Here is a 24,453-nt window from a genome sequence, read left to right as displayed (position 1 = left end):
CATTTTGATATTATTTGCTTTTAAACATAGCTTTTAATGACTATTGATAGATGAATAATGTTATACTATTATTTGTAATTTCAAAACATGTTACTTGGTGATTTTATTCACGTTCTATAAATACATCAGTTATTCTTATTAACCTGATGCCTGTTGTCTGCTACTGTTACAATACGACGCTTAAAAATGTGGATTGCATAAAGTTAAAGGTCACATTCCGTGTGCACTATATTACTTGTAATAATGCATTATAAATATGTCAAGCATGTTCACTTTAACAAATACGATACTTCTTTATGTAATGTAGAATTTTGCAAAGGTAAAGCGCTATATATATGACAATGTTTTATTTTTTCTTGTTGATTAAAAACAAAAACAAAATATAACAATACATATCATATGTGTACATACTTTTTTAAACCAATATAATGAATCACGTGATGTTTTTATAATTTTGTTAAGCGTGCGTGATATTGAACGTTGATTTAAGCGAGTTATGCGATTTAAAAACTGATACCACTCAGCTTGATTTACAATTCATGTTCCAACGCGCCAATGTATTTAATTAAATGGTTTCATGAAATTGTGTTTAAAAGCATAACGATTGAAAGTCAGTAAGAAACACAGTTTTGCACATAAAATGATCGCCAACAGACCCGAATTAATACACTTCATAAATGCCAATCAGATAAAAAACAATTCCAATAATACAACAGGGGAAGTCTACACTGTGTATTAGCCACCTGCTGTGGTTATCCCTATTTATCAGCTCTATCTCAGGCACCTGGCTACTGTTATGAACAAATTGGATTTACTGAAAATAACTGATGTCATTTATTGCCAAATTGTTATGTACATATAAAATAAACAACGAGAGTGGACCCACATCATTGTTGCACATTAGTATAAACTTCACTGTAATCTAGGCGCCCCGTAATCTGTTCTTAAAATAGACATAGCCTTAATAAAGACGGCGCTAATTAAGTTGGATATTAAAGAAGCTACATTAAGCGCACTGAAAAAGATGAATTGGACACATTTGCATCTTTCATTTATTACAAAGCATGTGAATATGTACAATACTTTTATTACTGACACATTATTCTTAAAGTCGACGGACAACATAAGAGGGAACCACAATTAAATAAGATCCATTTTCGCAGGATAGTGGTTTTTTTAGAAAATATTCACATATTATTTTTAGCTTGCATTAGTTACAATAATAAGTTCGCGTGCCATTGAACGTTGAGTTAAGCGAACGGTGCGAATTAAAATCTGAAACTATTATGTCATCTGTACTAACAGCATTAACTCAATGGTGTCAAATCCTCTATAGTCAATTAAAGGGGCATTTTCATTTTTTGAAGTAGTTAAAAACCAACTTGTAGTGAGTGATATTTTGATGCAACCAATTGAAACTTTTGACTTTAAATGACGAAAAATCGGATATGGGTGCATTGTGTGTGCTATGTATAAAACATGACAGTCACTACAAAATCGTATATATAATATACTCTGTAAGAGACGTTACATATTATGACATTTCAAATTTAAACCACAAAATTGACAATTATCCAAAGATATATCATTCATTTTAGTGAAGGAATGATATATTATAATAACCATGAAAAGTTTTTCCGTTTGACTATGCCTTTAACGAAAGAATTTTTCATAATAATATATATAAAATAAACGAGAGTAATGATACCTTCCTTTCATGTATAGTGTACATGTAAGACAAACAGATTCTTTAAATTCATCGCTGTCATTACATCAGTCTATTAGCATCTCATTCGCAATGAAATAATTTGCATTTCACGTGTGCAGAAAATGATTCATATTTTGGTAAAAGGAATTGTACTTCTCTTTAGCGTATCTTACAAAAGTATAAGCACGCATTGCAGAAAGCACTTTTTAGAACAAAAAAATCAACGAAAGACTGACTTGCCTTTCGCTAGTAGTAAAATCGTTTTAAACGTCTTATGTAAACAAGACCACAAGCTGAAATAACTGCACAAAAATATGAGATTGTAAACGTATATTGCATTTAACACCAGAGAGAGAGAGAGAGAGACTTGAACGCTCCAAGGCTGCGGGTAAAAACTTGTACGAATTGGTCCAAAATCAACGAATTAGTATGCATTCATAGTGCAATGTTCTCGTTTAAAGTAAAATTCACTAACAAACTCAAATTCGTATATTCGAGCTCTCATCATGATTTTGATTTCAGTCTTCATGAAACGAGTCTTAATTTATACAGTTTTTTTGTTATTGTACGAATGAGTAAGTGCTAATTATTAGATCTAGTTGATTAAGTGCACACTGATTTTGAAACATGAAATAATAATGTAAATAGCATTCATTTCTGTGAACTCAGGTTTATTCGCGAATATTAGTATGTTCAGTAGTCAGGCTAGAGACCGACCGGAATGAAAATAATGAGCTATGTAACAGAACTTGTTTTCATTGTACAGATAAGATCGAGGATGAAATACATGTACTCGTTCACTGTCCGTTGTATGTTGATGTTCAGGAGGGTTGACATAATTTATAACTGATATAGTCTTTAATTGTAAGCTATGTGAATATTGTCGTTGTTTTTAGGGTCTGTTAGTTATAAATCAAGCGTGGGTAACCATTGCTAATGAGTTAATTTCCGACCTGGTCATAATATACTTGATTTCTTAAACCATTTTATATTATGCGCGTTAGTGCATCTTATCGCAGTGTCATTGTTTTACGTAAATATATTTATATATCTATAAACGGTTACTAGATTTACCGAAAGCGCGGGTACAAATTAATGCTCGTGTAAACACGTTCATAAAAACATAAATTGCATCAAGATTATGACTTTGTTGAAATTATGATCTGTTTACGTCGTATTTGCTCAATCAGCATTTAGTAGTATAAGTCTTATAATCTAAGTAATTTACGTCATCAACAATGCCACCAAAACCGTTTATGCGATTCTAATTAAGAGCGCAGTATTTAGCAGATTTGAATAGAAACCAACACTCGTTAAGTCATGTAACGCGCTAAAGAAAGTATATAATGGCCATTGAAGAAACATGCCTAATTTGTGAAATTTCTGAAGTCGCGAATTCTTCAGAATTGTGAAAATGAGTCGCGAACTTGCAATATTTCCGAAAACACGTGAGTTTTCCAAATTGTGATTTTTTAAAGATTAAATGTAGTAAATAGTTAGTATTCAATAATTTCATTTTTTTACACTTCATTTATTCGGAAATTTAAACATCGCATGCCATTAAACTGAAATAATGACCCTATGATTATATCTTCAATATACTTAGTATAAGAATAATTTTTGTGTGAACGCATCTCCTTGCAATTTCAATTGATTTTCTTTCAACTCATGGACATTATTCAGGGCGACATGCAGTTGTGCGTAATTGCGGAAAGTTATGTACTGTCTATTATGTAGAAAGTTATGGCCATTGGAATATCTGATTCTATTAACCCCAATTGTTCCTGAATCTGAATACCTAATTCCCCCATACAAAGGTTAATATTTATGTGTAAATTGTTATTCATGATAACAATTCACTGTCTCAGTAAAACGGCTATTACCGTCAAACACAGTATTTATATAGTATTCCGTATCTGAAAAAGTGTTCATTTCATGAAGCATGTATGTTTCCTTGGTTAAGAAAAAAAAATATTCATATGTTGAATAAGGTTGAGCATTTTGATCGAGGCAATGTAAATAAAAACACGCTTGTATGTGTTAGTGTTATTCTATTATATCATTAAAACACCCTTGTAAATGTTTGGTCATATCTTCTGACCACATCTAGAATATCAGAACCATACTACGGAATTTCAATAACATCTTTTGCAAAAATTGATTGTGTATATTTGTAAGTATTATACTGAATAATACAAATAAATCCGTATCAACTCGCTTTCAACTGTGTTTCTGTTTTTGAAGTTTTTAATATGCATTGTTTATTCGTACACAGTACGGTGTGCCAAACCTGTAATAGTGAGAATTGAGCCATGAATACATTGTATCCTAAATGAATACACAAGATCCTTATCAGTGAATTCATTATATGATTTTCTCCAGAAATGAGATACACAGTAAATTCGCTGCTGCCTAATACACAACTCATAGTGAAACATTTGTAATTGAAAAATAAATGACCGCACACTATAGAATCGTCATTATAATTATCATGTTTCTTGATATTACTTGTTTTATCACAATCGTATATAAAGTAGGGCGAGATTATTAATAGCACTATCCGGATTCCGTACTTTAATAATACTTGTTAGGATTTTCAACTAAATTTTCTGAGTCCCCTAAACCTAAATTTTCATAAAGGACCACACTCGTGTCACTTATATGCAACGTTATGAATGCCCTTCGTAACGGTCATTTGGTCACGCTTGGTCAATATTTGTGCCCGCCTGAGCCCCTCCCCTGTGATGACCCCACCAATTTAAGGTAAAACCTAAGAAACTGGTCGTATGCATGCGCGATAAGAATTTTCATCCTTCTTTGTCCCCATCTCACCTGAATCTTATTTTTCTCAATTTCTCTTGTATGAACGGAACATGAATATATTGTTTTTTCTTCACATCAAATCCCGTTCATTGTACATTAAACCATATTTACAGGTTGTTGTTTTCGTCGTCGGTGCAAATGACATCGGCACAAAGACCCCGGTTCGAGTTTTTGAGGACATCGTGGCACTCTGTGAAGGGGTACACAACGCTACACCAAGCGCGACTATCCTTATATCCGAACTACTCCCAAGGGCACGGAACCGCTTCAATGGCAACGGTTATCGACAAGACTTCCTAGAACACTGGAACTACGATGCTGGCGTTGTCAACAAGCTGCTACGCGAGTTTGCCAGCAAGGTGCCGTGGGTTCGTGTCATTGAACATCCGGAATTCCACACCATGTTCGGTAAACAAACTTACGTTTTACTGTATCTTCTTATACTATGTGAACCCGTAATATCGATCCACACGTTTAACTATCGATAATGCTTTTGGATATTTGAGTTTGATAGTACTATTCTTTCGCCCGCAAGTAACTTCAATTTTCCCTGAATATGTAATATGAAAAGACGCAACAATTGGCTAATGTTTTACGCTCTCTTAAAGTTTGTTAACTATTGGCCTACTTACATCAAGCTTCCGTGCGGCAGAGTTTGAGAGGTCGCATATAGAACGGGAGGTTATGGGTTCGAAGACCGCCAATATCAGGATGTTTTGACATTCAAAAACTATTTTGCTAACACACATTGGAAAAATATAGATGTTGACATTGGTGATCAATCTTGTGGCACTGTTATTATATATTATGTATTCAACATAACTATGGTGGTATCATGGAATATCGACCTCGACTTAAATGTCCATCATCTTTAATTATGGCGAACAACGCAAATTCGTAACACATGGATGTTTCGTAAACAATGCGAAATTTTAAATTTTGAAGAAAAACTTAACTGCTATTCTTATTATTGTTTATCTATACATTTCTCTAAAAACAATAGTTGTTCATTTTTTTAACAATCTTAGCTTGGTCTCATTGCAGGAGCCAATGTCTATCTCCTCAGCAGAGATGGTCTGCATCTGACCATAGATGGTACGAACACGGTTGCAAGCAACATAGAAACAGCCGTCACGTCTCTAACGAAACCAACTAGACCGACTTACCCAGGGCCTGATACTCAGTCCAGCCGTCCCGCACCTACACATACAACACCGACATACGAATATGGACCCGGCGTTACAGTGATGTTCTATCAGGTCAGGGCGTAACGTCACATGGTGGTGGTGGTGGTGGTAGTAGGGGTGGTGGTGGTAGTGGTGGTGGTTGTTTGTGGTGTTGGCGGTGGTGGTAGTGGTAGTGGTGGTGGTGGCGGTGGTGGTGGTAGGGGTGGTGGTGGTGGTGGTGGCGTTGGTGGTGGTGGTGGTGTTGGTAGTAGGGATGGTGGTAGTAGGGGTGGTGGTGGTGGTGGTGGTAGTAGGGTGGTGGTGTTGGTAGTAGGGTTGGTGGTAGTAGGGGTGGAATTGGTTGGTGGTGGTGGTGGTGGTGGTGGTGGTTGTGTTTGGTAGTAGGGATGGTGGTTGTAGGGGTGTGGTGGGGTGGTAGAAGGGGTGGTGGTAGTGGTGGTGGTGGCGGTGGTGGTGGTAGTAGGGGTGGTGGTGGTGGTAGTGGTGGTGGTGGTAGTGGTGGTGGTGGCGGTGGTGGTGGTAGAGGTGGCGGTGGTGTTGATGGTGGTGGTGTTGGTAATAGGAGTGGTGGTAGTAGGGGTGGTATTGGTGGTGGTGGTGGTGGTAGTAGGGATGGTGGTGGTAGTACGGGTGGTTGGTAGTGTGTGGTGGTAGTGGTAGTGGCGGTGGTGGTGGTAGGGGTGGTGGTGTTTGGTAGTAGGGATGGTGGTAGTAGGGTGGTATTGATGGTGGTGTGGTGGTGGTAGTGTTGGTAGTAGGGATGGTGGTGGTAGAAGGGGTGGTGGTGGTGGTGGTGGTGGCGGGTGGTGGTGGTAGTAGGGGTGGGTGGTGGTGGTAGTGGTGGTGGTGGCGGTGGTGGGTGGTAGGGGTTGGCGGTGGTGTTGATGGTGGTGGTATTGGTAATAGGGGTCGGTGGGTAGTAGGGGTGGTGTTGATGTGTGGTAGGTGGTGGTGGTGGTGGTGGTGGTGGTGGTGGTAGTGTTGGTGGTAGAAGGGGGTGTTGTGGTATTGTTGGGGGGGGGTGGTAGGTAAGGGTGTTGGTGGTTGTGGTTGATGGTAGGGGTGGTGGTGGTGGTGGTAGTAGGGGTGGTAGTGTTGAGGGTGGTGGTAATAAGTGTGGTGGGGGTGGTGGTGGTGATGGTAGGGGTGGTGGTGGTGGTGGCGGTGATGGTGTTAGGGGTGGTGATGGTGGTGGTGTTGGTAATAGGGCTGGTGGTAGCAGGGGTGGTATTGGTGGTGGTGTTGGTGGTGGTAGGGGTGGTGGTGGCGGTGGTGGTAGTGTTGGTGGTGGTGGTAGTACGGGTGGTGGTAGTGGTAGTGGTGGTTGTGGCGGTGGTGGTAGGGGTGGCGGTGGTGTTGTTGTTGGTGGTGGTGGTGGTGGTAGTACGGGTGGTGGTAGAAGGGGTGGTGGTAGAAGGGGTGGTTTGTGGTAGTGTTGGGGGTGATGGTAGGGGTGGTGGTGGTGGTGGTGGTAGTAGGGGTGGTTGTGGTAGTGTTGGGGGTGGTGGTAGTAAGGGTGGTTGGGGTGGTGGTGGTGGTGGCGGTGATGGTGGTAGGGCTGGTGGTGGTGGTGGTAGGGGTGGTGGTGGTGGTGGTGGCGGTGATGGTGGTAGTGGTGGCGGTGATGTTGTTGTTGGTGGTGGTGGTGGTAGTACGGGTGGTGGTAGAAGGGGTGGTGGTAGAAGGGGTGGTGGTGGTGGTGGTGGTGGTGGTAGTAGTAGGGGTGTTGATGGTGGTGGTGGTGGTAGTACGGGTGGTAGTAGATGGGGTGGTGGTAGAAGGGGTGGTGGTGGTGGTGGTGGTGATGGTGTTGGTGAGACGCGACACGAGCAGCACGCTTCTCCATATACTCATCTCGAACTTGATGAGATAGTCCGATGGATTGAAGATGCTACAAAAGTTCCGCACGGTAGAAAAAGACAGTCCGGTGGGGGCGGTACTGCAGTAGTACATTCAAACCAGAAGGAACCATTGTCTGCACAGATTGTTGACGACATAATGGGTGCTTGTGAGGCTGGGCAAGGTAAGGTATCAACTGACATGCCTTTCAACATAAGTGGTGGGGATATATATGTGGTAGCTTTAGACTCATTAGCAATGAAAAAAGACGTTCGCGTGGACAAATATATGTGGGTAAATGACGGTCGCAGACGCTTTCCAAAGAAAAAACCAACGATGTTTAAGTCATTTTTCAAAATTAAATTAGTCGAAAACCAACATTCACAATCTTTTCAAAAGCATATATACGAACGCTTAGAAAATGGAAAATTTGCAATTATACATTACCTTGGAGACCCCACCATATATACACCACTAGCACATGGGAATTCTAAGAGTAAGGAAACGGTGTTTATAAGAACAAATCCTTCTGTTATTGAACATATCAAGTCACGTGCTGATGATGAAACCGTTAGTGCTAATTTTATAGACAAAGAATTGAAATGCAAAGCTGAGAAAGGTACAGATTTTGGTGTAAAAACAGCAAGAAACGTTCGCCAGGTAAAAAATCATTTATACAAAAGTAGAAGTGAAAAACGTTATAGCAACGACGAAATATATAATCTCTGTGAAATTTCAATAGATTTAGAAAATTTTAACAAACAAATTGACGTCTTTCCATCCCTGGTGTGCATATCGGGGTTGGAAGAAATACTGACAGAATTCAATGAATTACTAATGTTCGACTCCGATACACCCCTAAAAATGTTTTATGACACAACTTATAAAATGGGGCACTTGTTTGTTAGTGTTCTGTCATATCAACATATTTTGTTTGAAGGCAATAAAATAGTGCCCGTAGCATTCATGATGCACGAACGGCGAGACGCAAAATTCCATGAAAGGTTTTTCAGTGTTTTAAAGGAACATATTCCAAATTTAAAAAGAACACATTTTCCGCTAATTTGTGATCGCGAGGCCGGAATAAAATTAGCAATTCAGAATTCGCTACCCAACATACAAATTATTCACTGCTGGAATCACATACGAACAGACGTAACTACTTGGCTTAAGAAAACTAATGCAAAAAGTGATGATTTCTCCGTGTACACTAAACATGTGCAAGACTTAATGAAATGTGCAACTGAAGACGATTACACTGACCATAAATCTAAAATAGAACAAGAGTGGAGCCAGGAATTTAAGAACTATTTTGACAGACATTTGCATCAAACCATTTTGAATAATTCTGGTCGTTGGGTGTTAGAAAAATTAGGCATATACAATCCCTACTCAGGAATAACCAGTAACCCCGCCGAATCAATTAATAATATGATAAAAGCAATACAACACAGGAAAGAGCTACCGGTAGATTTAATATGTTTAAACTTACTAATGTGTCAAAAATCAGTTTATGCAGACATACAATGTGGTCGAGCAGGATTTGGTAATTTTAAATTAAGAAAAGACTGTGAATACGCCAGATTAGACAGAAGTGAAATTAATGTACCCCACATATCCGGTACACCGGATGATATTTTAAGACAAGCGAAAGAAGCACTAGAGCATTTCCAAAAATCAGGTGAAATTACTGATAAACCGATTGAAACCAATTTAATAACAAGAGAAAATGTCATCGACGGAGAAAAAAATAATTTGGAAATATTTAAAGATAAAAACATTACTTGTATTGACGATAAGGAATTAGGGGAAAGGAAGGGTATTGAAAAGAATATGTCCCAAAAAGCTTTGGCGGAATTTATTATAAATAATGATAAAATAAAATTAATCCCATCCATGAAAACCTTTATTGTTGAGGGAATACATGGCTCCAAACGTTTGGTGACAATCATGCCAAAAGAAACATGTAGTTGTCCGTCAACTGGACTTTGTTATCACCTACTAGCGGTTAAAATGACTCTGAATATTGATGGAATCTGTGATAAACGCACGGTTAAAAATCTCACGCTTCTTCGAAAAAATAGCAAACCGCGTGTTGCCAAAAAAACGGGACAAAAGAAACCGAAAAAAAGCCGACTTCGAAATTAACCCAGCACCCGATTCAATACTCATGACACCAACTGGAAAATCATGCGACACATCGCTGAAACAAAAGCTCGCCAATTTAATAGCATCAACCCCAAAAACACCAACGTCTAAAAAAAGAAGCCGGAACACCAACAATTCATTCACTTCTTGTAAACAAATAAAGTTTGACAACAATTTAAGTTCAATTGCAGAAGACGTTCTCGAAGAAGAAAACCATTTAAATATAAGCAGCGATGATTCATTTACCAGTGAACAGACGTGTTTTAATCAAATGATCATTGATGACGCGGAAGACGATAATGTAGAAATTGCAAATATATCTACAATAGATTTAGAGCTAGTTAAAAATCCATCCGGGTGGCTGAACGACCCAATAATAAACAAATGTCAGCAAATGCTAAAAGAACAATTCGCGCTTGACAGTGGGATGCAGAACACACTTCTTGCTCCGTACTTTAATCATGATTTAGGTACCTGGGATATAAATAAACGTTTAACGAAACAAAATCCCCCGTCCGCCCAAATACATTACAACGCCAGTAATCACTGGGTATTATCATACCAATCACAGAAAGATCGACATGTTATTGTGGTGGACAGTTTAAAATCTCCAAGAACTCTAAACAGTAGTATTTCAATTCAAATCGCTCAAATCTATGAAAATGGAGAGCGCAGTGTACAAGTACAAATACCCGACGTACAACGTCAACCTAATTACACAGATTGTGGTGTTTTTGCTATTGCCAATCTTACTGAGGTGTTACACAACAATTATGATGTAGATTTTTCAATTATCAGATATGATATACCAAGAATGAGAGCACATTTATTAGAATGTATTACTAAACAACAGTTTACAACATTTCCAAAAATAGAAAAAATGCCAAAAATGCCGTGTAAAGTAGCAAAAAGTTGTTCTATTAAGATTTTTTGCGCTTGTAAGTTGCCTGATATAGTTGGCGATATGGTGGAATGTGACAATAAAAGATGCAAAATGAATAGATGGTTTCACAAAAGATGTGTTGGGTACACAATGACAAACCAAGATGAAAAATGGTTGTGTCCATACTGCACATGGTAATTTGAGATGAACAAGCACTGAGATAAAGGTATGTGATTATGGTACAACAATTATATCTTAATGTTTATAAATATGATATCTATTTAGATATAATGTAATGATATCCTCCAGTACAGTTACTTTTATGGTGTCATTTCCATTATAACAAATTAATCTATCTCGTCCAATAAAATGCAATTTATGCCTTCGACATCCAGCCCCGGAAAAAGGGGGGGGGGATAACTTCCTATATACGGGTATATAGGGATGTGCCGAAAATACGGGGTGAGTTTTTCGACTAAAATTACTGATATGGGTATGGTTTTGAGAATCTAAGTATAGATATGTGTATTGAAATCCGAACTTTGCTTGTATTTAAATGCATATATATTTGAAAGTATTTTAAGTATCAAAATGGGTTTGATAAATTTCATACTGGATTTACAAATAGACAGATAATTCAATAAGTATACTGGACAAATCGTCATTGATTGCATTGGACTCCGAATATACAACGAAAAAAAGTCTAAAGGTATATTTACAATGATATGCACAACCATTTTTGTACTGCCGTCACTTTTTCGAAATGTAATTTAAACCACACCATTATTGATAACGTTTGTTTCGAACGCTAACCATTCTGACCATATTTTTTTTACAAACCCGCGATCACGTAGAAGCGAGTTATTTTATGCCTATGGAAGTTTTCTAGTATGCATGACAAACACAAGATCCAAAATGCGTTTTGGGCTCGTTCGAATTTTTAACAAATATTTTACTGTTAACTAAAATGCCACGTCCGACTTGTCATTAAAATCCAGAGAGTCAAACGAAATGCACATCCACATTATGCTCTCTTTCAATTTATCTTACATTTTTTTAACCACATACACATGTCTGCTCTTTTTTTAATCTTATCGAAGTTTACAATAATGCATGACAAACAAACAATCCTAAATACGTTTTGCATTTGATGATGCTTTGAATAAATAATTAACTGTTAAAAACAAACCACGTTCATATGTCGTCGCTAATTCTATCGAAAATGCGTTTAAACTATGTGTCGTATTCTGAGAAAACTGGGCATAATGCATGTGCGTACAGTGTCGTCCCAGATTAGCCTGTGCAGTTCGCACAGGCTTATGAGGGACGACACTTTCCGCCTTAATGGTATCTTTGCTAAGAAGAGACTTCATTTAAACGAAAAATGTCATAACAGCGAAGAGTGTCGACCCTGTTTAGCCTGTGTGGACTGTATGTGAAATATTTTGAGGTTAAACTAGTTTTTTTCGTCACTGAAATGACCACACACGATATACGTCACAAATCTCCTAATTTAAATGTAAAGCTACAAGGCAATGCAAAATTAATAAAACATTATCTTATGAAAATGAATGAAGATGTTTCGATTAAAGATTTATAAATTTACGGAAAAAGATTTTATGTTAGTCAATTGTGTTTTGCTATGAGCAGGGATGTGCGAATAACTGTAAACTTTTGCTGAGCAAGTCATTCATGCTATTATACAGAATTGCAGTTTACCTACATATTTTTCAAAAGGTCAGATAGCTTAATTGGTAGAGCAACCCAGGCCGGTATCATTAGATGGCTCATGGGTGGGTTCGGGTTCGAATCCCGATCTGAACTTCGTAGGTAAACTTGTGGTTGCAAGGCTGGAAACGGATAGTGTGACAATTTGTTTTCGGCGGGGTTTTGGGCTAACCGTTCAGTTCATCAGTTCGTCTAGTCACATGAAACCGTTTAATATGGCCTGTTTGTTGTTTAATTGCTGATTAACATATTTGACACAAATCGTGCAGTCCCGCTTTAACTCCTTATTTATGTTGGCTATATTGCACTTTACCGGTACGCTGCCATCATGGATTCCGAAATTTGCGCAACTTAACACTAATTATAAGGGCTTGGGTTATAGTGCGTACCGGTAAAGTGCAATTGCCCCGGACTGTTTAGTTGCTCTTATCCGCAGATGGTATTCGAACCATATATACTTCAGATGAGTGCAGACATAAGGTGATTTTATCTATTTTACAAACAGCAGCTTTTGTGCGATTTTAAAACAAAAAAGTTACTTAGTTACAAGGACTGTTATGTTGCTCTTATCTGCAGTTGGTTTTCGATCCATAAATGTTTCTTCCCGATTTGTGCAAAATAAGGGTTTATATGAACTACACGGTCGGCAAATTATCACCATTTTACAAACGGAAGCTTTTGTGGGCTTTTCAAACATTGCCTCGTGTGACCTTTTAAACTGCAAATATATCGTTCTAAATCATAAAACAATTTCAATGAAATGTACATGTAATTCTTTGGAAACGTTTTTCTAAGCAAGTTAATCATGCTATTCAACAGAATTGCAGTTTACCCATATATTTTTCAAAAGGTCAGAATAGCTTAATTGGTAGAGCAACCCAGGCCGGAATCATATCTTATTTAGATGGCTAATGGGTGGTTTCGGGTTCGAATCCCGATCTGACCTTCGTAGGTAAATTGTGGTTGCAAGGATGGCAACGAATAGGATGACAATCTGTTTTGGGCGGGGTTTTTGGGCTAACAGTTCAGTTCATTAGGTCACATGAAACCCTTTAATATGGCCCGTTTGTTGTTGAATTGCTGATTAAAGTAATAATTGAAAGTTCATTTCCTTACTTTTTAATAAAAGTCTTTACGAACTCCAGGTTCTTCTGCTAGAAGTGCCTTTAATGATTTAATTCAAATATTTTCTGTATATAAGTTGTGAGTTAGTTTCTTCACGGTGCGTATATTGTATATTGTCATCTATATTTGCGTGTGTAAAAAAACCGTTAAAACAGGCCGACTTTGTCCGCGATTTACAGGCCGACTACGACCCTGCCATACAATATTTTGATATGGTTATAATCTGTAGAGGATCTTCTTTACAACGGTACCATTACAATTAATATCGGACGAATAATAATGCATTTATAACCATTTATATCGGTTCCGGGTTTTCTTTACGGCATTAGCGTGTGTAAAAAAAAACGTTAAAACAGGCCGACTTTGTCCGCGATTTACAGGCCGACTACGACCCTGCCATACAATATTTTGATATGGTTAGAATCTGTAGAGGATCTTTTTTACAACGGTACCATTATAATTAATATCGGACGAATAATAATGCATTTATAACCATTTATATCGGTTCCGGGTTTTCTTTACGGCATTTGCGTGTGTAAAAAAACCGTTAAAACAGGCCGACTTTGTCCGCGATTTACAGGCCGACTACGACCCTGCCATAAAATATTTTGATATGGTTAGAATCTGTAGAGGATCTTCTTTACAACGGTACCATTATAATTAATATCGGACGAATAATAATGCATTTATAACCATTTATATCGGTTCCGGGTTTTCTTCTCGGCATTTGCGTGTGTAAAAAAAAACGTTAAAACAGGCCGACTTTGTCCGCGATTTACAGGCCGACTACGACCCTGCCATACAATATTTTGATATGGTTAGAATCTGTAGAGGATCTTCTTTACAACGGTACCATTATAATTAATATCGGACGAATAATAATGCATTTATAACCATTTATATCGGTTCCGGGTTTTCTTCTCGGCATTTGCGTGTGTAAAAAAAACCGTTAAAACAGGCCGACTTTGTCCGCGATTTACAGGCCGACTACGACCCTGCCATACAATATTTTGATATGGTTAGAATCTGTAGAGGATCTTCTTTACAACGGTACCATTATAATTAATATCGGACGAATAATAATGAAGTCATAACCATTTATATCGGTTCCGGGTTTTCTTCTCGGCATTTGCGTGTGTAAAAAAAAACGTTAAAACAGGCCGACTTTGTCCGCGATTTACAGGCCGACTACGACCCTGCCATAAAATATTTTGATATGGTTAGAATTTGTAGAGGATCTTCTTTACAACGGTACCATTATAATTAATATCGGACGAATAATAATGAAGTTATAACCATTTATATCGGTTCCGGGTTTTCTTTTCGGCATTTGCGTGTGTAAAAAAAAACGTTAAAACAGGCCGACTTTGTCCGCGATTTACAGGCCGACTACGACCCTGCCATAAAATATTTTGATATGGTTAGAATCTGTAGAGGATCTTCTTTACAACGGTACCATTATAATTAATATCGGACGAATAATAATGAAGTTATAACCATTTATATCGGATCCGGGTTTTCTTTTCGGCATTTGCGTGTGTAAAAAAAAACGTTAAAACAGGCCGACTTTGTCCGCGATTTACAGGCCGACTACGACCCTGCCATAAAATATTTTGATATGGTTAGAATCTGTAGAGGATCTTCTTTACAACGGTACCATTATAATTAATATCGGACGAATAATAATGAAGTTATAACCATTTATATCGGATCCGGGTTTTCTTTTCGGCATTTGCGTGTGTAAAAAAAAACGTTAAAACAGGCCGACTTTGTCCGCGATTTACAGGCCGACTACGACCCTGCCATAAAATATTTTGATATGGTTAGAATCTGTAGAGGATCTTCTTTACAACGGTACCATTATAATTAATATCGGACGAATAATAATGAAGTTATAACCATTTATATCGGATCCGGGTTTTACCATAAAGATTTCCGGATAGTTCCGGGTTTTATACCTCCCCAAATACATAATTATATATTAAGAAAAGTCAGGAGCCTTTTGTTTTAAAGCAGGGGAGTATGTCATAGTGTAACATTTACAGTTACAGTGTTTTTATAGTCGGTCGATCAAGGCTTAAGATCAATTTAACAAATCATCATTCCCCAGTACTAATCCCGTTGTGATCAGCCTGTAACGTATGAGAGAACATACCATGACCACTATTCTTCATAACACTTTATGAAGTTGATGAATAAAGTGATCTCCATGTGTTACAGTTATCCTTGATTTTCCACATACAGAACCTATACAACAAGAAGAAAAACCCCCATGACACTTACTACATGTGTGTAAAGTGTCGTCCCAGATTAGCCTGGACTGGACTTACTACATGTGTGTAAAGTGTCGTCCATGATAAGCCTATGCTGGACTTACTACATGTGTGTAAAGTGTCGTCCCAGATTAGCCTTTGCTGGGCTTACTACATGTGTGTAAAGTGTCGTCCCAGATTAGCCTATGCTGGACTTACTACATGTGTGTAAAGTGTCGTCCCAGATTAGCCTTTGCTGGACTTACTACATGTGTGTAAAGTGTCGTCCCAGATAAGCCTATGCTGGACTTACTACATGTGTGTAAAGTGTCATCCCAGATTAGCCTATGCTGGACTTACTACATGTGTGTAAAGTGTCGTCCCAGATTAGCCTATGCTGGACTTACTACATGTGTGTAAAGTGTCGTCCCAGATAAGCCTATGCTGGACTTACTACATGTGTGTAAAGTGTCGTCCCAGATTAGCCTATGCTGGACTTACTACGTGTGTGTAAAGTGTCTTCCCAGATTAGCCTATGCTGGACTTACTACATATGTGTAAAGTGTCGCTAGATTAGCCTGTACTGGACCTTGACCTTTGACCTTGTGACCTGAAAATCAATAGGGGTCATCTGCGAGTCATGATCAATGTACCTATGAAGTTTCATGATCCTTGGCGTAAGCGCTCTTGAGTTATCATCCGGAAACCATCTGGTGGACGGACTGACCGACATGAGCAAAACAATATACCCCCTCTTCTTCGAAAGGGGGGGGGGGCATAATGAGAAAACTGCCCCCCTCCCAGCAGCCATGTTATTTAACTGACCGAAACCATTTTTACTGCCCTGTACAACAGCCAAATGGTAATATACTGCCCTGTACAACAGACTCATGGCAATACACTGCCCTGTACAACAGACACATGGCAATATACTGCCCTGTACAACAGACACATGGTAATATACTGCCGTGTACAAGAGCCACATGGTAGTATAATGCCCTATACAACAGACACATGGTAATATACTTCCCTTTACAACAGCCAAATGGTAATATATACTTCCCTGTACAACAGCCAAAAGGTAATATGATGTCATGTACAGCAGACACATGGTAATAAACTGCCCTGTACAACAGCCAAATGGTAATAATACTGCCCTGTACAACAGACACATGGTAGTATACCGCCCTGTACAAGAGCCACATGGTAGTACTGCCCTGTGCAACAGACACATGGTAATATACTGCCCAGTACAACAGCCATAAGGCGTTGTCTTTATTTTAATCGTCATTAATAAGTAACCTTTCACCGGAAGACATGAAAACAAACAACCGTAAACGGCTAATAAAGCACGATTGCAATTCGAAATTTATTTATTCATGAAGATGACCTCCATATATGGCAATGTCAACCATATTTGGGTTAGCAAATCGCCTTAAAAGGAAGCTGGGTTTGCTTAAGTGGGCGGAGAATTATAAACTTCAACATACATACAATATATGTTTAAATAAACAACAAATAACAATACTGACATAAGTTATATTATTCTGTATAGAATGGTGCAATTTGTGAAACATAACTAACATGTACGAAAGAAAAGTACAGTGTTTACGCTTAACCAACGTCTGCTATAGGACTATACTTCGGCGCGTATTGATATTCGTGAAGGTAAATCGGTCCCCAATTTGGTCTGTCGGCACTTACACGGAAACTGTAAACACGAGTGTTTGCGATTCACAAAAACAGTGTTATTATACCTTTGGATAGGTGACAACTCCTCACATGTACAGCATGGATATCTTAAACGGTAGTCAGCCTGCTTTTCCAGGTCAACCATTTAATGGAGGCAAAACTAACACTGTTTTTGAAGCGGTCGATCCGTCAACTTTCGACGATGATTCGGATGACGAATTGACTGCAGCGAAGTGCACAAAACACGGAAAGAAAACGAAGGGGAAGGTTAAGATCAAAATGGAATTTATTGAAAACAAACTCAGGCGTAATACAACCTTTAGCAAGCGTAAAACTGGGATCATGAAAAAGGTGCGTGTTGACATTCATTCCACTCGTAGTAGCTTGACCCTTATTTGGACATAGTACTATGACCTCGTGTACATGTAGCATCACTCGTTAGCCGAGCTGTTATTGCAAATGAATTACTGCATAATTATTTCATATATTAATAAAACCATGAGTGAATGATGTAATTATTTGTGTAATGAGTTATATGCATATATGGCTTATTAACAAGCACGCGTTGAAAAATGGCTTATAAATAATACAATGCCTTAAAATCAAGAGCATATATTGTTAGAAAATTATTAATAATTCATGATGTCATAATTGAGTTTAATTGACAGAAATATCACATCTTCTGTGCAATTTAGCAGAACAATGATTTTAAAATAATACCATATAATGTTACTTATAATTTTGTAAAACGCTCCCTAAATCAGCAATGTATTGTAATTGACCATACTTTATCAACGCATCATAATCGAACGATGAGCATTTAACAGAGACTCTGACCATCTATTCAATTGTTTTTCTACGCAGGCCTACTTCTTGACTTCTTCCCTTATTGTCCCCTTCTGCCATAGAAAAGAAAATAACTGATTTGACCAAATGTATATCATATGATGAACATTAAACGAACATCTTATGTTTTTCAACACAGGCCTATGAGTTGGCCACTCTGATAGGGACCCAGGTCATGTTGCTGGTCGCCAGTGAGACGGGTCACGTGTACACGTTTGCTACACGCAAGCTGCAGCCCATGATAACCAGCGAGAGTGGAAAGGCACTCATCCAGACTTGCCTCAACTCGCCCGACCCCCCACCTGTAGCGCCTGGCCAGCAGCAAGCCGTGGACCAGAGGATGAAACCAGGAGGCTTTGAGGAGACTGAACTCGCATGCTCTGTTGACGAGGAAAATGAAAAGGTTTCAGTCTTTTAGATACATTTGACTATGGCTCTCGGAAAACCTGGTGTAATGCATGTGCGTACTGTGTCGTCTTAGATTAGCGTATGCAGTCCACACAGGCTAATCTAAGAGACACTTTCTGCCTAGAGGGGATTTTCACAAAGAAAATCATTAAAACTTTTAAACAAATTACATGTGTACATAAAAGTAAAAATTGTCATCCCTGATAAGCCTGTGTGCATGCATGACACTTTACGCTAATTCATTAAACCCTCTCTGCCCAGAGCAACTGTTGCGACAACTAGGCTGGTATACAGGGCTTTTTTTTCCTTCTTTGGGACCCGCCAAAAATCCGGCGCTTTCCCCTCGGATTTTTTTCCCCTCAGCAGATAAATTTTCCCCCAGACTTCAATTTTTCCCCCTAAAAATTTTTTTTTTTACTTTAAATACATACGTTAACCTGATCCAGTGTAGAAAATATATCATATTGCATAATTAAATTATATGTTGCCTTGAATTTGTTTTAAAAGCAGCAAAATATGTTAAATTTATTATTTAAGACTTTCCTTATTTTCCCCAAAATCAGGCGTTTCGCGTGATTTTTTCCCCAAAATCAGGCATTTCGCGTGATTTTTTTTCCTCAAAAAAGGCCAGGCCCTTTCCCCCAAATCAGATAAAAAAACCTGGTATATCAACTTGTTAAATGAACTAGAACTGACCAATAACAAACAAGAGACTTAGACCATCTGTATAAATGACACTTATTTGCATGTGTGTGTTTTGAATTGATGACAATTTTATCTGTTGATGGTCAACTTCAAAATTTTGATTTCATAGCTTTATTTTGCCCCCCTTCGAAGAAGAGGGGGTATATTGTTTTGCACAGGTCGGTCGGTCCGTCCACCAGATGGTTTTCGGATAATAACTCAAGAAAGCTTAGGCCTAGGATCATGAAACTTCATAGGTACATTGATCATGACTGGCAGAAGACCCCTATTTTCAGGTCACTAGGTCAAAGGTCAAGGTCACAGTGACTTGAAATAGTAAAATGGTTTCTGGATGATAACTCAAGAATGCTAACGCCTAGGATCATGAAACTTCATTGGTATATTGATCATGACTGGCAGATGACACCTATTGGTTTTCAGGTCACTGGGTCAAAGGTCAAGGTAACGGTGACTCAAAACAGTAAAATGATTTCCGGATGATAACTCAAGAATGCTTATGCCTAGGATCATGAAACTTCATAGGTACATTGATCATGACTGGCAGATGACCCCTATTGATTTTCAGGTCACTAGGTCAAAGATCAAGGCCACAGTGACTCGAAACAGTAAAATGTTTTTTCCGGATGATAACTCAAGAATGCTTACGCCTAGGATCATGAAACTGCATAGGTACATTGATCATGACTGGCAGATGACCCATATTGATTTTCAGTTCACTAGGTCAAAGGTCAAGGTCACAGTGACAAAAAACGTATTCACACAATGCTTGCTACTACAACTGACAGCCCATATGGGGGCATGCATGTTTTACAAACAGCCCTTGTTACAGTATTATATGTGCAAACTTTATTATAATGTTATTTTTTACACGTTTTTTACAAATTAATGGACTAGACAAGCGATGACACATTCATCATGTTAAAGATATCTAGCCTTTCTAGTTTATAATTAAGTTGTTTCTTAGTGAGAAGTAAGTGATACAATTGTTGAAAGTAGTTACCGGTATATAGCTTTATCATACTTGTCCAGAATTTATTGTGCCTTTTAAACGTAAATATTTTTGTACATTGAAACCTTTTGTTTGGTATGTGTTAACTAGTAATACATTTATAATTGGAACAATGCATTTGTCCTTCTGGGAATATTTGACCATGACATACGCATAACAGCATAATTATGTGAAGACAATTGTTGTTCACGATCTTTAAGAGTGTCTTCCATGTGTAACATTTTGACTTGTTTGTGAATTTTTTAAATGTACATAAAATAAAACATGAACAAATTAACATGCATTTATGTCTGAGTACTTCTATAATTACGTGTATTTAGTTAGACTAAACCTAACCCATGAAGACTTTATTGTGGCTACTTAGTATTATGTCATGGGTCCATGTACATACAATGTAGTGAAGGTTGTAATGGGTGAAGACTATCCTTATGCCAGGGGTTCACAATTTTAAGGTTTTACTATATTTTTGAGGTCACTTAATTTGTTCATAAGGGATATTTATAGTGGAATTAATACAATACTTACTAGTTATCTTACACTAACTAGTGTCTCACATTGACTAGTTTTTGTAAATTTACTAGTTCTCGAACACTATGACTATTTTTTAACACTGACTAGTTATCTTACATTGACTCGGTTTTCTTTCATTGAATAGTTTTCTTTCGTTGACTACTTTTCTTACATTGACAAGTATTCTAACTAGATCTCTAACACTGACTAGTTTTCTAACACTGACTAGTTTTCTAACACCACTATTGGAATGCCCTTAATCATTCAATCCGTGTGACGATGTGCAGTCATTCATGTCAATTCGGAGCATAAGTGTCTGAGATCTTCTCGGAAGCTAAAGGTGGGAAGGACAGAGAGACAGAAGGACTTGCTACAGACGGAAACTTTCAGGGAAATTAATGTTGGACCCACTCAAACTCAGTTCAATCAAAATTAGCATTTGGACGGACAAACATATTGGCGACTGTATGCTCCCCCTTTCGAGAGGCACAAAGATACAGCACGTATCTTACAAATATTGTTAGTACGGCTTTGCACTGATGAGCCATAAATGTTCTTAGCAATTAGGAATTCAGAGCGAAGATGTGCTATGAAGCGCAATAGGGGTCATCGACCTCATGTTAAGTGTGCGATCATCGGATCATGTCTGGTGACTAGCGATTTGCTTTGTCATAGAAAATATGAGCGGAACTTTTTTACCGAATATAATGCCATGTTAAATACAAAACTTACACCAATAAAACATCGGTACCATATGGGCCGTGCTCTGTGCAAAAGGGTTTTTTAAGCATGTGTGTAAAATCCCGTCCCAGATTAGCCTGTGAAGTCCACGTTCCGCTTTACTGATATTTTTTGTTTCAAGAAAATCTCATCTTGGCAAAAATCATGCACATGCGGAAAGTGTCTTTCCTGATAAGCCTGTGTTGACTGCACTGGCTAATCTGGGATGGCAATTTCACAAAGCCAGTCCCATATGTTGGTATGTAATGCTTGATCTTTGGGAATGTCCGCTTAGTGGAGTGGTTGGTATACGCACCTCTCATCTCGGCGACCGGAATCAATAAAAAATCTCGTCACATGTGAGTTTTGTTTGCGGTCACTATATTGGACAGGTGGAGTTTCCTCTGGGAACTGAACACAAGCCCGTGCACACGCACGCACACACACATTTTATACTGTATCTTGTAAATTTTAAGGCTTGCGGCTGAATTATGATGCGGCATCTCATCAGTGTCTACACTGTTTGCTTAAAGAAATTTCTGTAAGAAATATTCTAAATATAGAAATTAATATACTAGACATGCTTAATTTTGGAAATAAATTGATCCAATTTAGAAGGATGGGAGAGGCCACTGGGCAAAATGGGTTAATCATCAAATTAATTCGGTTCCCTGGCCTCCACATTAGAAGCAGCTCACATAATTTCTATTAGTAATTATTTACAAGGTATTACTGGCTTTCAATTCATTTTGGCCGTGCTCTGTGAAAAGGGGATTTAATGCATGTGCGCAAAGAGTAGTCACAGTCCGCACAGGTATATTTTTATGTTCCCCATTATAGTAGTGGGAGACATATTGTTTTTGCCCTGTCTGTTGGTTGGTTGGTCTGTTGGTTGGTTGGTTGGTTGGTTGGTCTGTTGGTTGGTTTGGACCAACTTAACATTTTGCAATAACTTTTGATATATTGAAGATGGCAACTTCATAGTTGGCATGCATGTGCATCTCATGAAGCTGCACATTTAGAGTGGTGAAAGGTCAAGGTCATCCTTCAAGGTCAGAGGTCAAATATATGTGGCCAAAATCGCTCATTTTATGAATTCTTTTGCAATATTGAAGATAGCAACTTCATATTTGGCATGCATGTGTATCTCATGGAGCTGCACATTTTGAGTGGTAAAAGGTCGAGATCAAGCTCATCCTGTAAGGTCAGAGGTCAAATATATGTGGCCCAAATCGCTTATTTTATGAATACTTTTGCAATATTGAAGATAGCAACTTGATATTTGGCGTGCATGTGTATCTCACGGAGCTGCACATTTTGAGTGGTGAAAGGTCAAGGTCATCCTTCAAGGTCAAATATATGGGTCAAAATTGCTCATGTAATGTCACTTCTGCAATATGGAAGCTAGCAATTTTATATTTGAAATGCGTGTGTATCTCAAGGAGCTGCACATTTTGAGTGGTGAAGGATCAAGGTCAAGGCCATCCTTCAAGGTCAAACGTCATATAGGGGGACATTGTGTTTCACAAACACATCTTGTTTGTTTAAAGAATGTATCTTCTTAGAAAAATCCAGTTTAGGCAGAAAGTGTCGTCCCTGATTAGAGACGACTCTTAAAGCACATGAATTAAACCCCCTTTTCACATAAAACGGCTCATTAAATTATAACTTATAACGGAGCCACCTTCATTTACACATATATATTCGTCCATAGATTTGACAGTTGTGTGACCAGGCCATCCGTATTATAATGCTTGGCCTATATGAAGTGAAAATGACATATCAATCCTGAATCAATATTTCAAACCTGTTCTTAAAATCACAAACCTGCAAACACGCATATGATCAATCAATCTCACATTTCATATGATAAAACTACTTGTTTTTAATCAAAATTTAAGCTTTGTAATTGTCTGCATGTCATAATACGTTTATACTGTAACGGTGAAATTATTCAGGAGTAAAGAAACCATCGGTGCATCAAACACATTAGTGCATAAAACACGTTTTTAACGTGGAAAAATCTATAAAAATGAGCCTTGCTCTGGTAAAACTGGACTTACTACATGTGTGTAAAGTGTCGTCCCAGAACTACATGTGTGTAAAGTGTCGTCCCAGATAAGCCTTGCTGGACTTACTACATGTGTGTAAAGTGTCGTCCCAGATTAGCCTGGACTGGATTTACTACATGTGTGTAAAGTGTCGTCCATGATAAGCCTATGTTGGACTTACTACATGTGTGTAAAGTGTAGTCCCAGATTAGCCTATGCTGGGCTTACTACATATGTGTAAAGTGTCGTCCCAGATAAGCCTATGCTGGACTTACTACATGTGTGTAAAGTGTCGTCCCAGATTAGCCTTTGCTGGACTTACTACATGTGTGTAAAGTGTCGTCCCAGATAAGCCTATGCTGGACTTACTACATGTGTGTAAAGTGTTATCCCAGATTAGCCTATGCTGGACTTACTACATGTGTGTAAAGTGTCATCCCAGATTAGCCTATGCTGGACTTACTACATGTGTGTAAAGTGTCATCCCAGATTAGCCTATGCTGGACTTACTACATGTGTGTAAAGTGTCATCCCAGATTAGCCTATGCTGGACTTACTACATGTGTGTAAAGTGTCGTCCCAGATAAGCCTATGCTGGACTTACTACGTGTGTGTAAAGTTTCTTCCCAGATTAGCCTATGCTGGACTTACTACATGTGTGTAAAGTGTCGTCCCAGATTAGCCTGTACTGGACCTTGACCTTTGACCTTGTGACCTGAAAATCAATAGGGGTCATCTGCGAGTCATGATCAATGTACCTATGAAGTTTCATGATCCTTGGCGTAAGCGCTCTTGAGTTATCATCCGGAAACCATCTGG

At 38.3% G+C, this 24,453-nt stretch overlaps 3 protein-coding genes across 7 annotated transcripts in view; all 3 read left to right on the top strand.

The window, feature by feature from the left end:
* The window catches only part of LOC127871178 (serum response factor-like), a 131,053-nt gene that overhangs the window by 54,507 nt on the left and 52,093 nt on the right, over positions 1 to 24,453 (top strand). The window lies entirely within an intron of this gene.
* LOC127872538 (uncharacterized) lies at positions 3,841 to 5,802 on the top strand. Its single transcript, XM_052415864.1, has 2 exons — positions 3,841 to 4,939; positions 5,576 to 5,802. Exons 1-2 carry the CDS (start codon positions 4,582 to 4,584, stop codon positions 5,800 to 5,802), a joined length of 585 nt encoding a protein of 194 aa, XP_052271824.1. The 5' UTR covers positions 3,841 to 4,581.
* LOC127871179 (serum response factor-like) overlaps positions 17,396 to 24,453 on the top strand; it is a 59,151-nt gene continuing 52,093 nt past the window's right edge. The window contains exons 1-2 of one of the 3 annotated variants that reach the window (XM_052413922.1): positions 17,396 to 17,736; positions 18,371 to 18,634. In XM_052413922.1, coding sequence (XP_052269882.1) covers positions 17,476 to 17,736; positions 18,371 to 18,634 — 525 coding nt within the window. In that variant the 5' untranslated portion in view covers positions 17,396 to 17,475. The remainder of the gene's footprint in view (positions 17,737 to 18,370; positions 18,635 to 24,453) is intronic. The other 2 variants (XM_052413920.1, XM_052413921.1) reach the window with 2 other exon arrangements.

The sequence above is a fragment of the Dreissena polymorpha genome, chromosome 3 (genome assembly GCF_020536995.1).
Source record: "Dreissena polymorpha isolate Duluth1 chromosome 3, UMN_Dpol_1.0, whole genome shotgun sequence".
Classification (NCBI taxonomy): domain Eukaryota; kingdom Metazoa; phylum Mollusca; class Bivalvia; order Myida; family Dreissenidae; genus Dreissena; species Dreissena polymorpha.
Note: the sequence above shows the minus strand (reverse complement) of the source record. Positions and strands in the feature narration are given on the sequence as shown.

What these genes read in the sequence shown, in the direction of transcription:
- LOC127872538 (XM_052415864.1), top strand. Translation starts at nt 4,582, where the DNA reads ATGAATATATTGTTTTTTCTTCACATCAAATCCCGTTCATTGTACATT. An exon ending in GGAATTCCACACCATGTTCG is followed by an intron (nt 4,940 to 5,575) that starts GTAAACAAACTT and finishes GTCTCATTGCAG; the next exon opens with GAGCCAATGTCTATCTCCTC.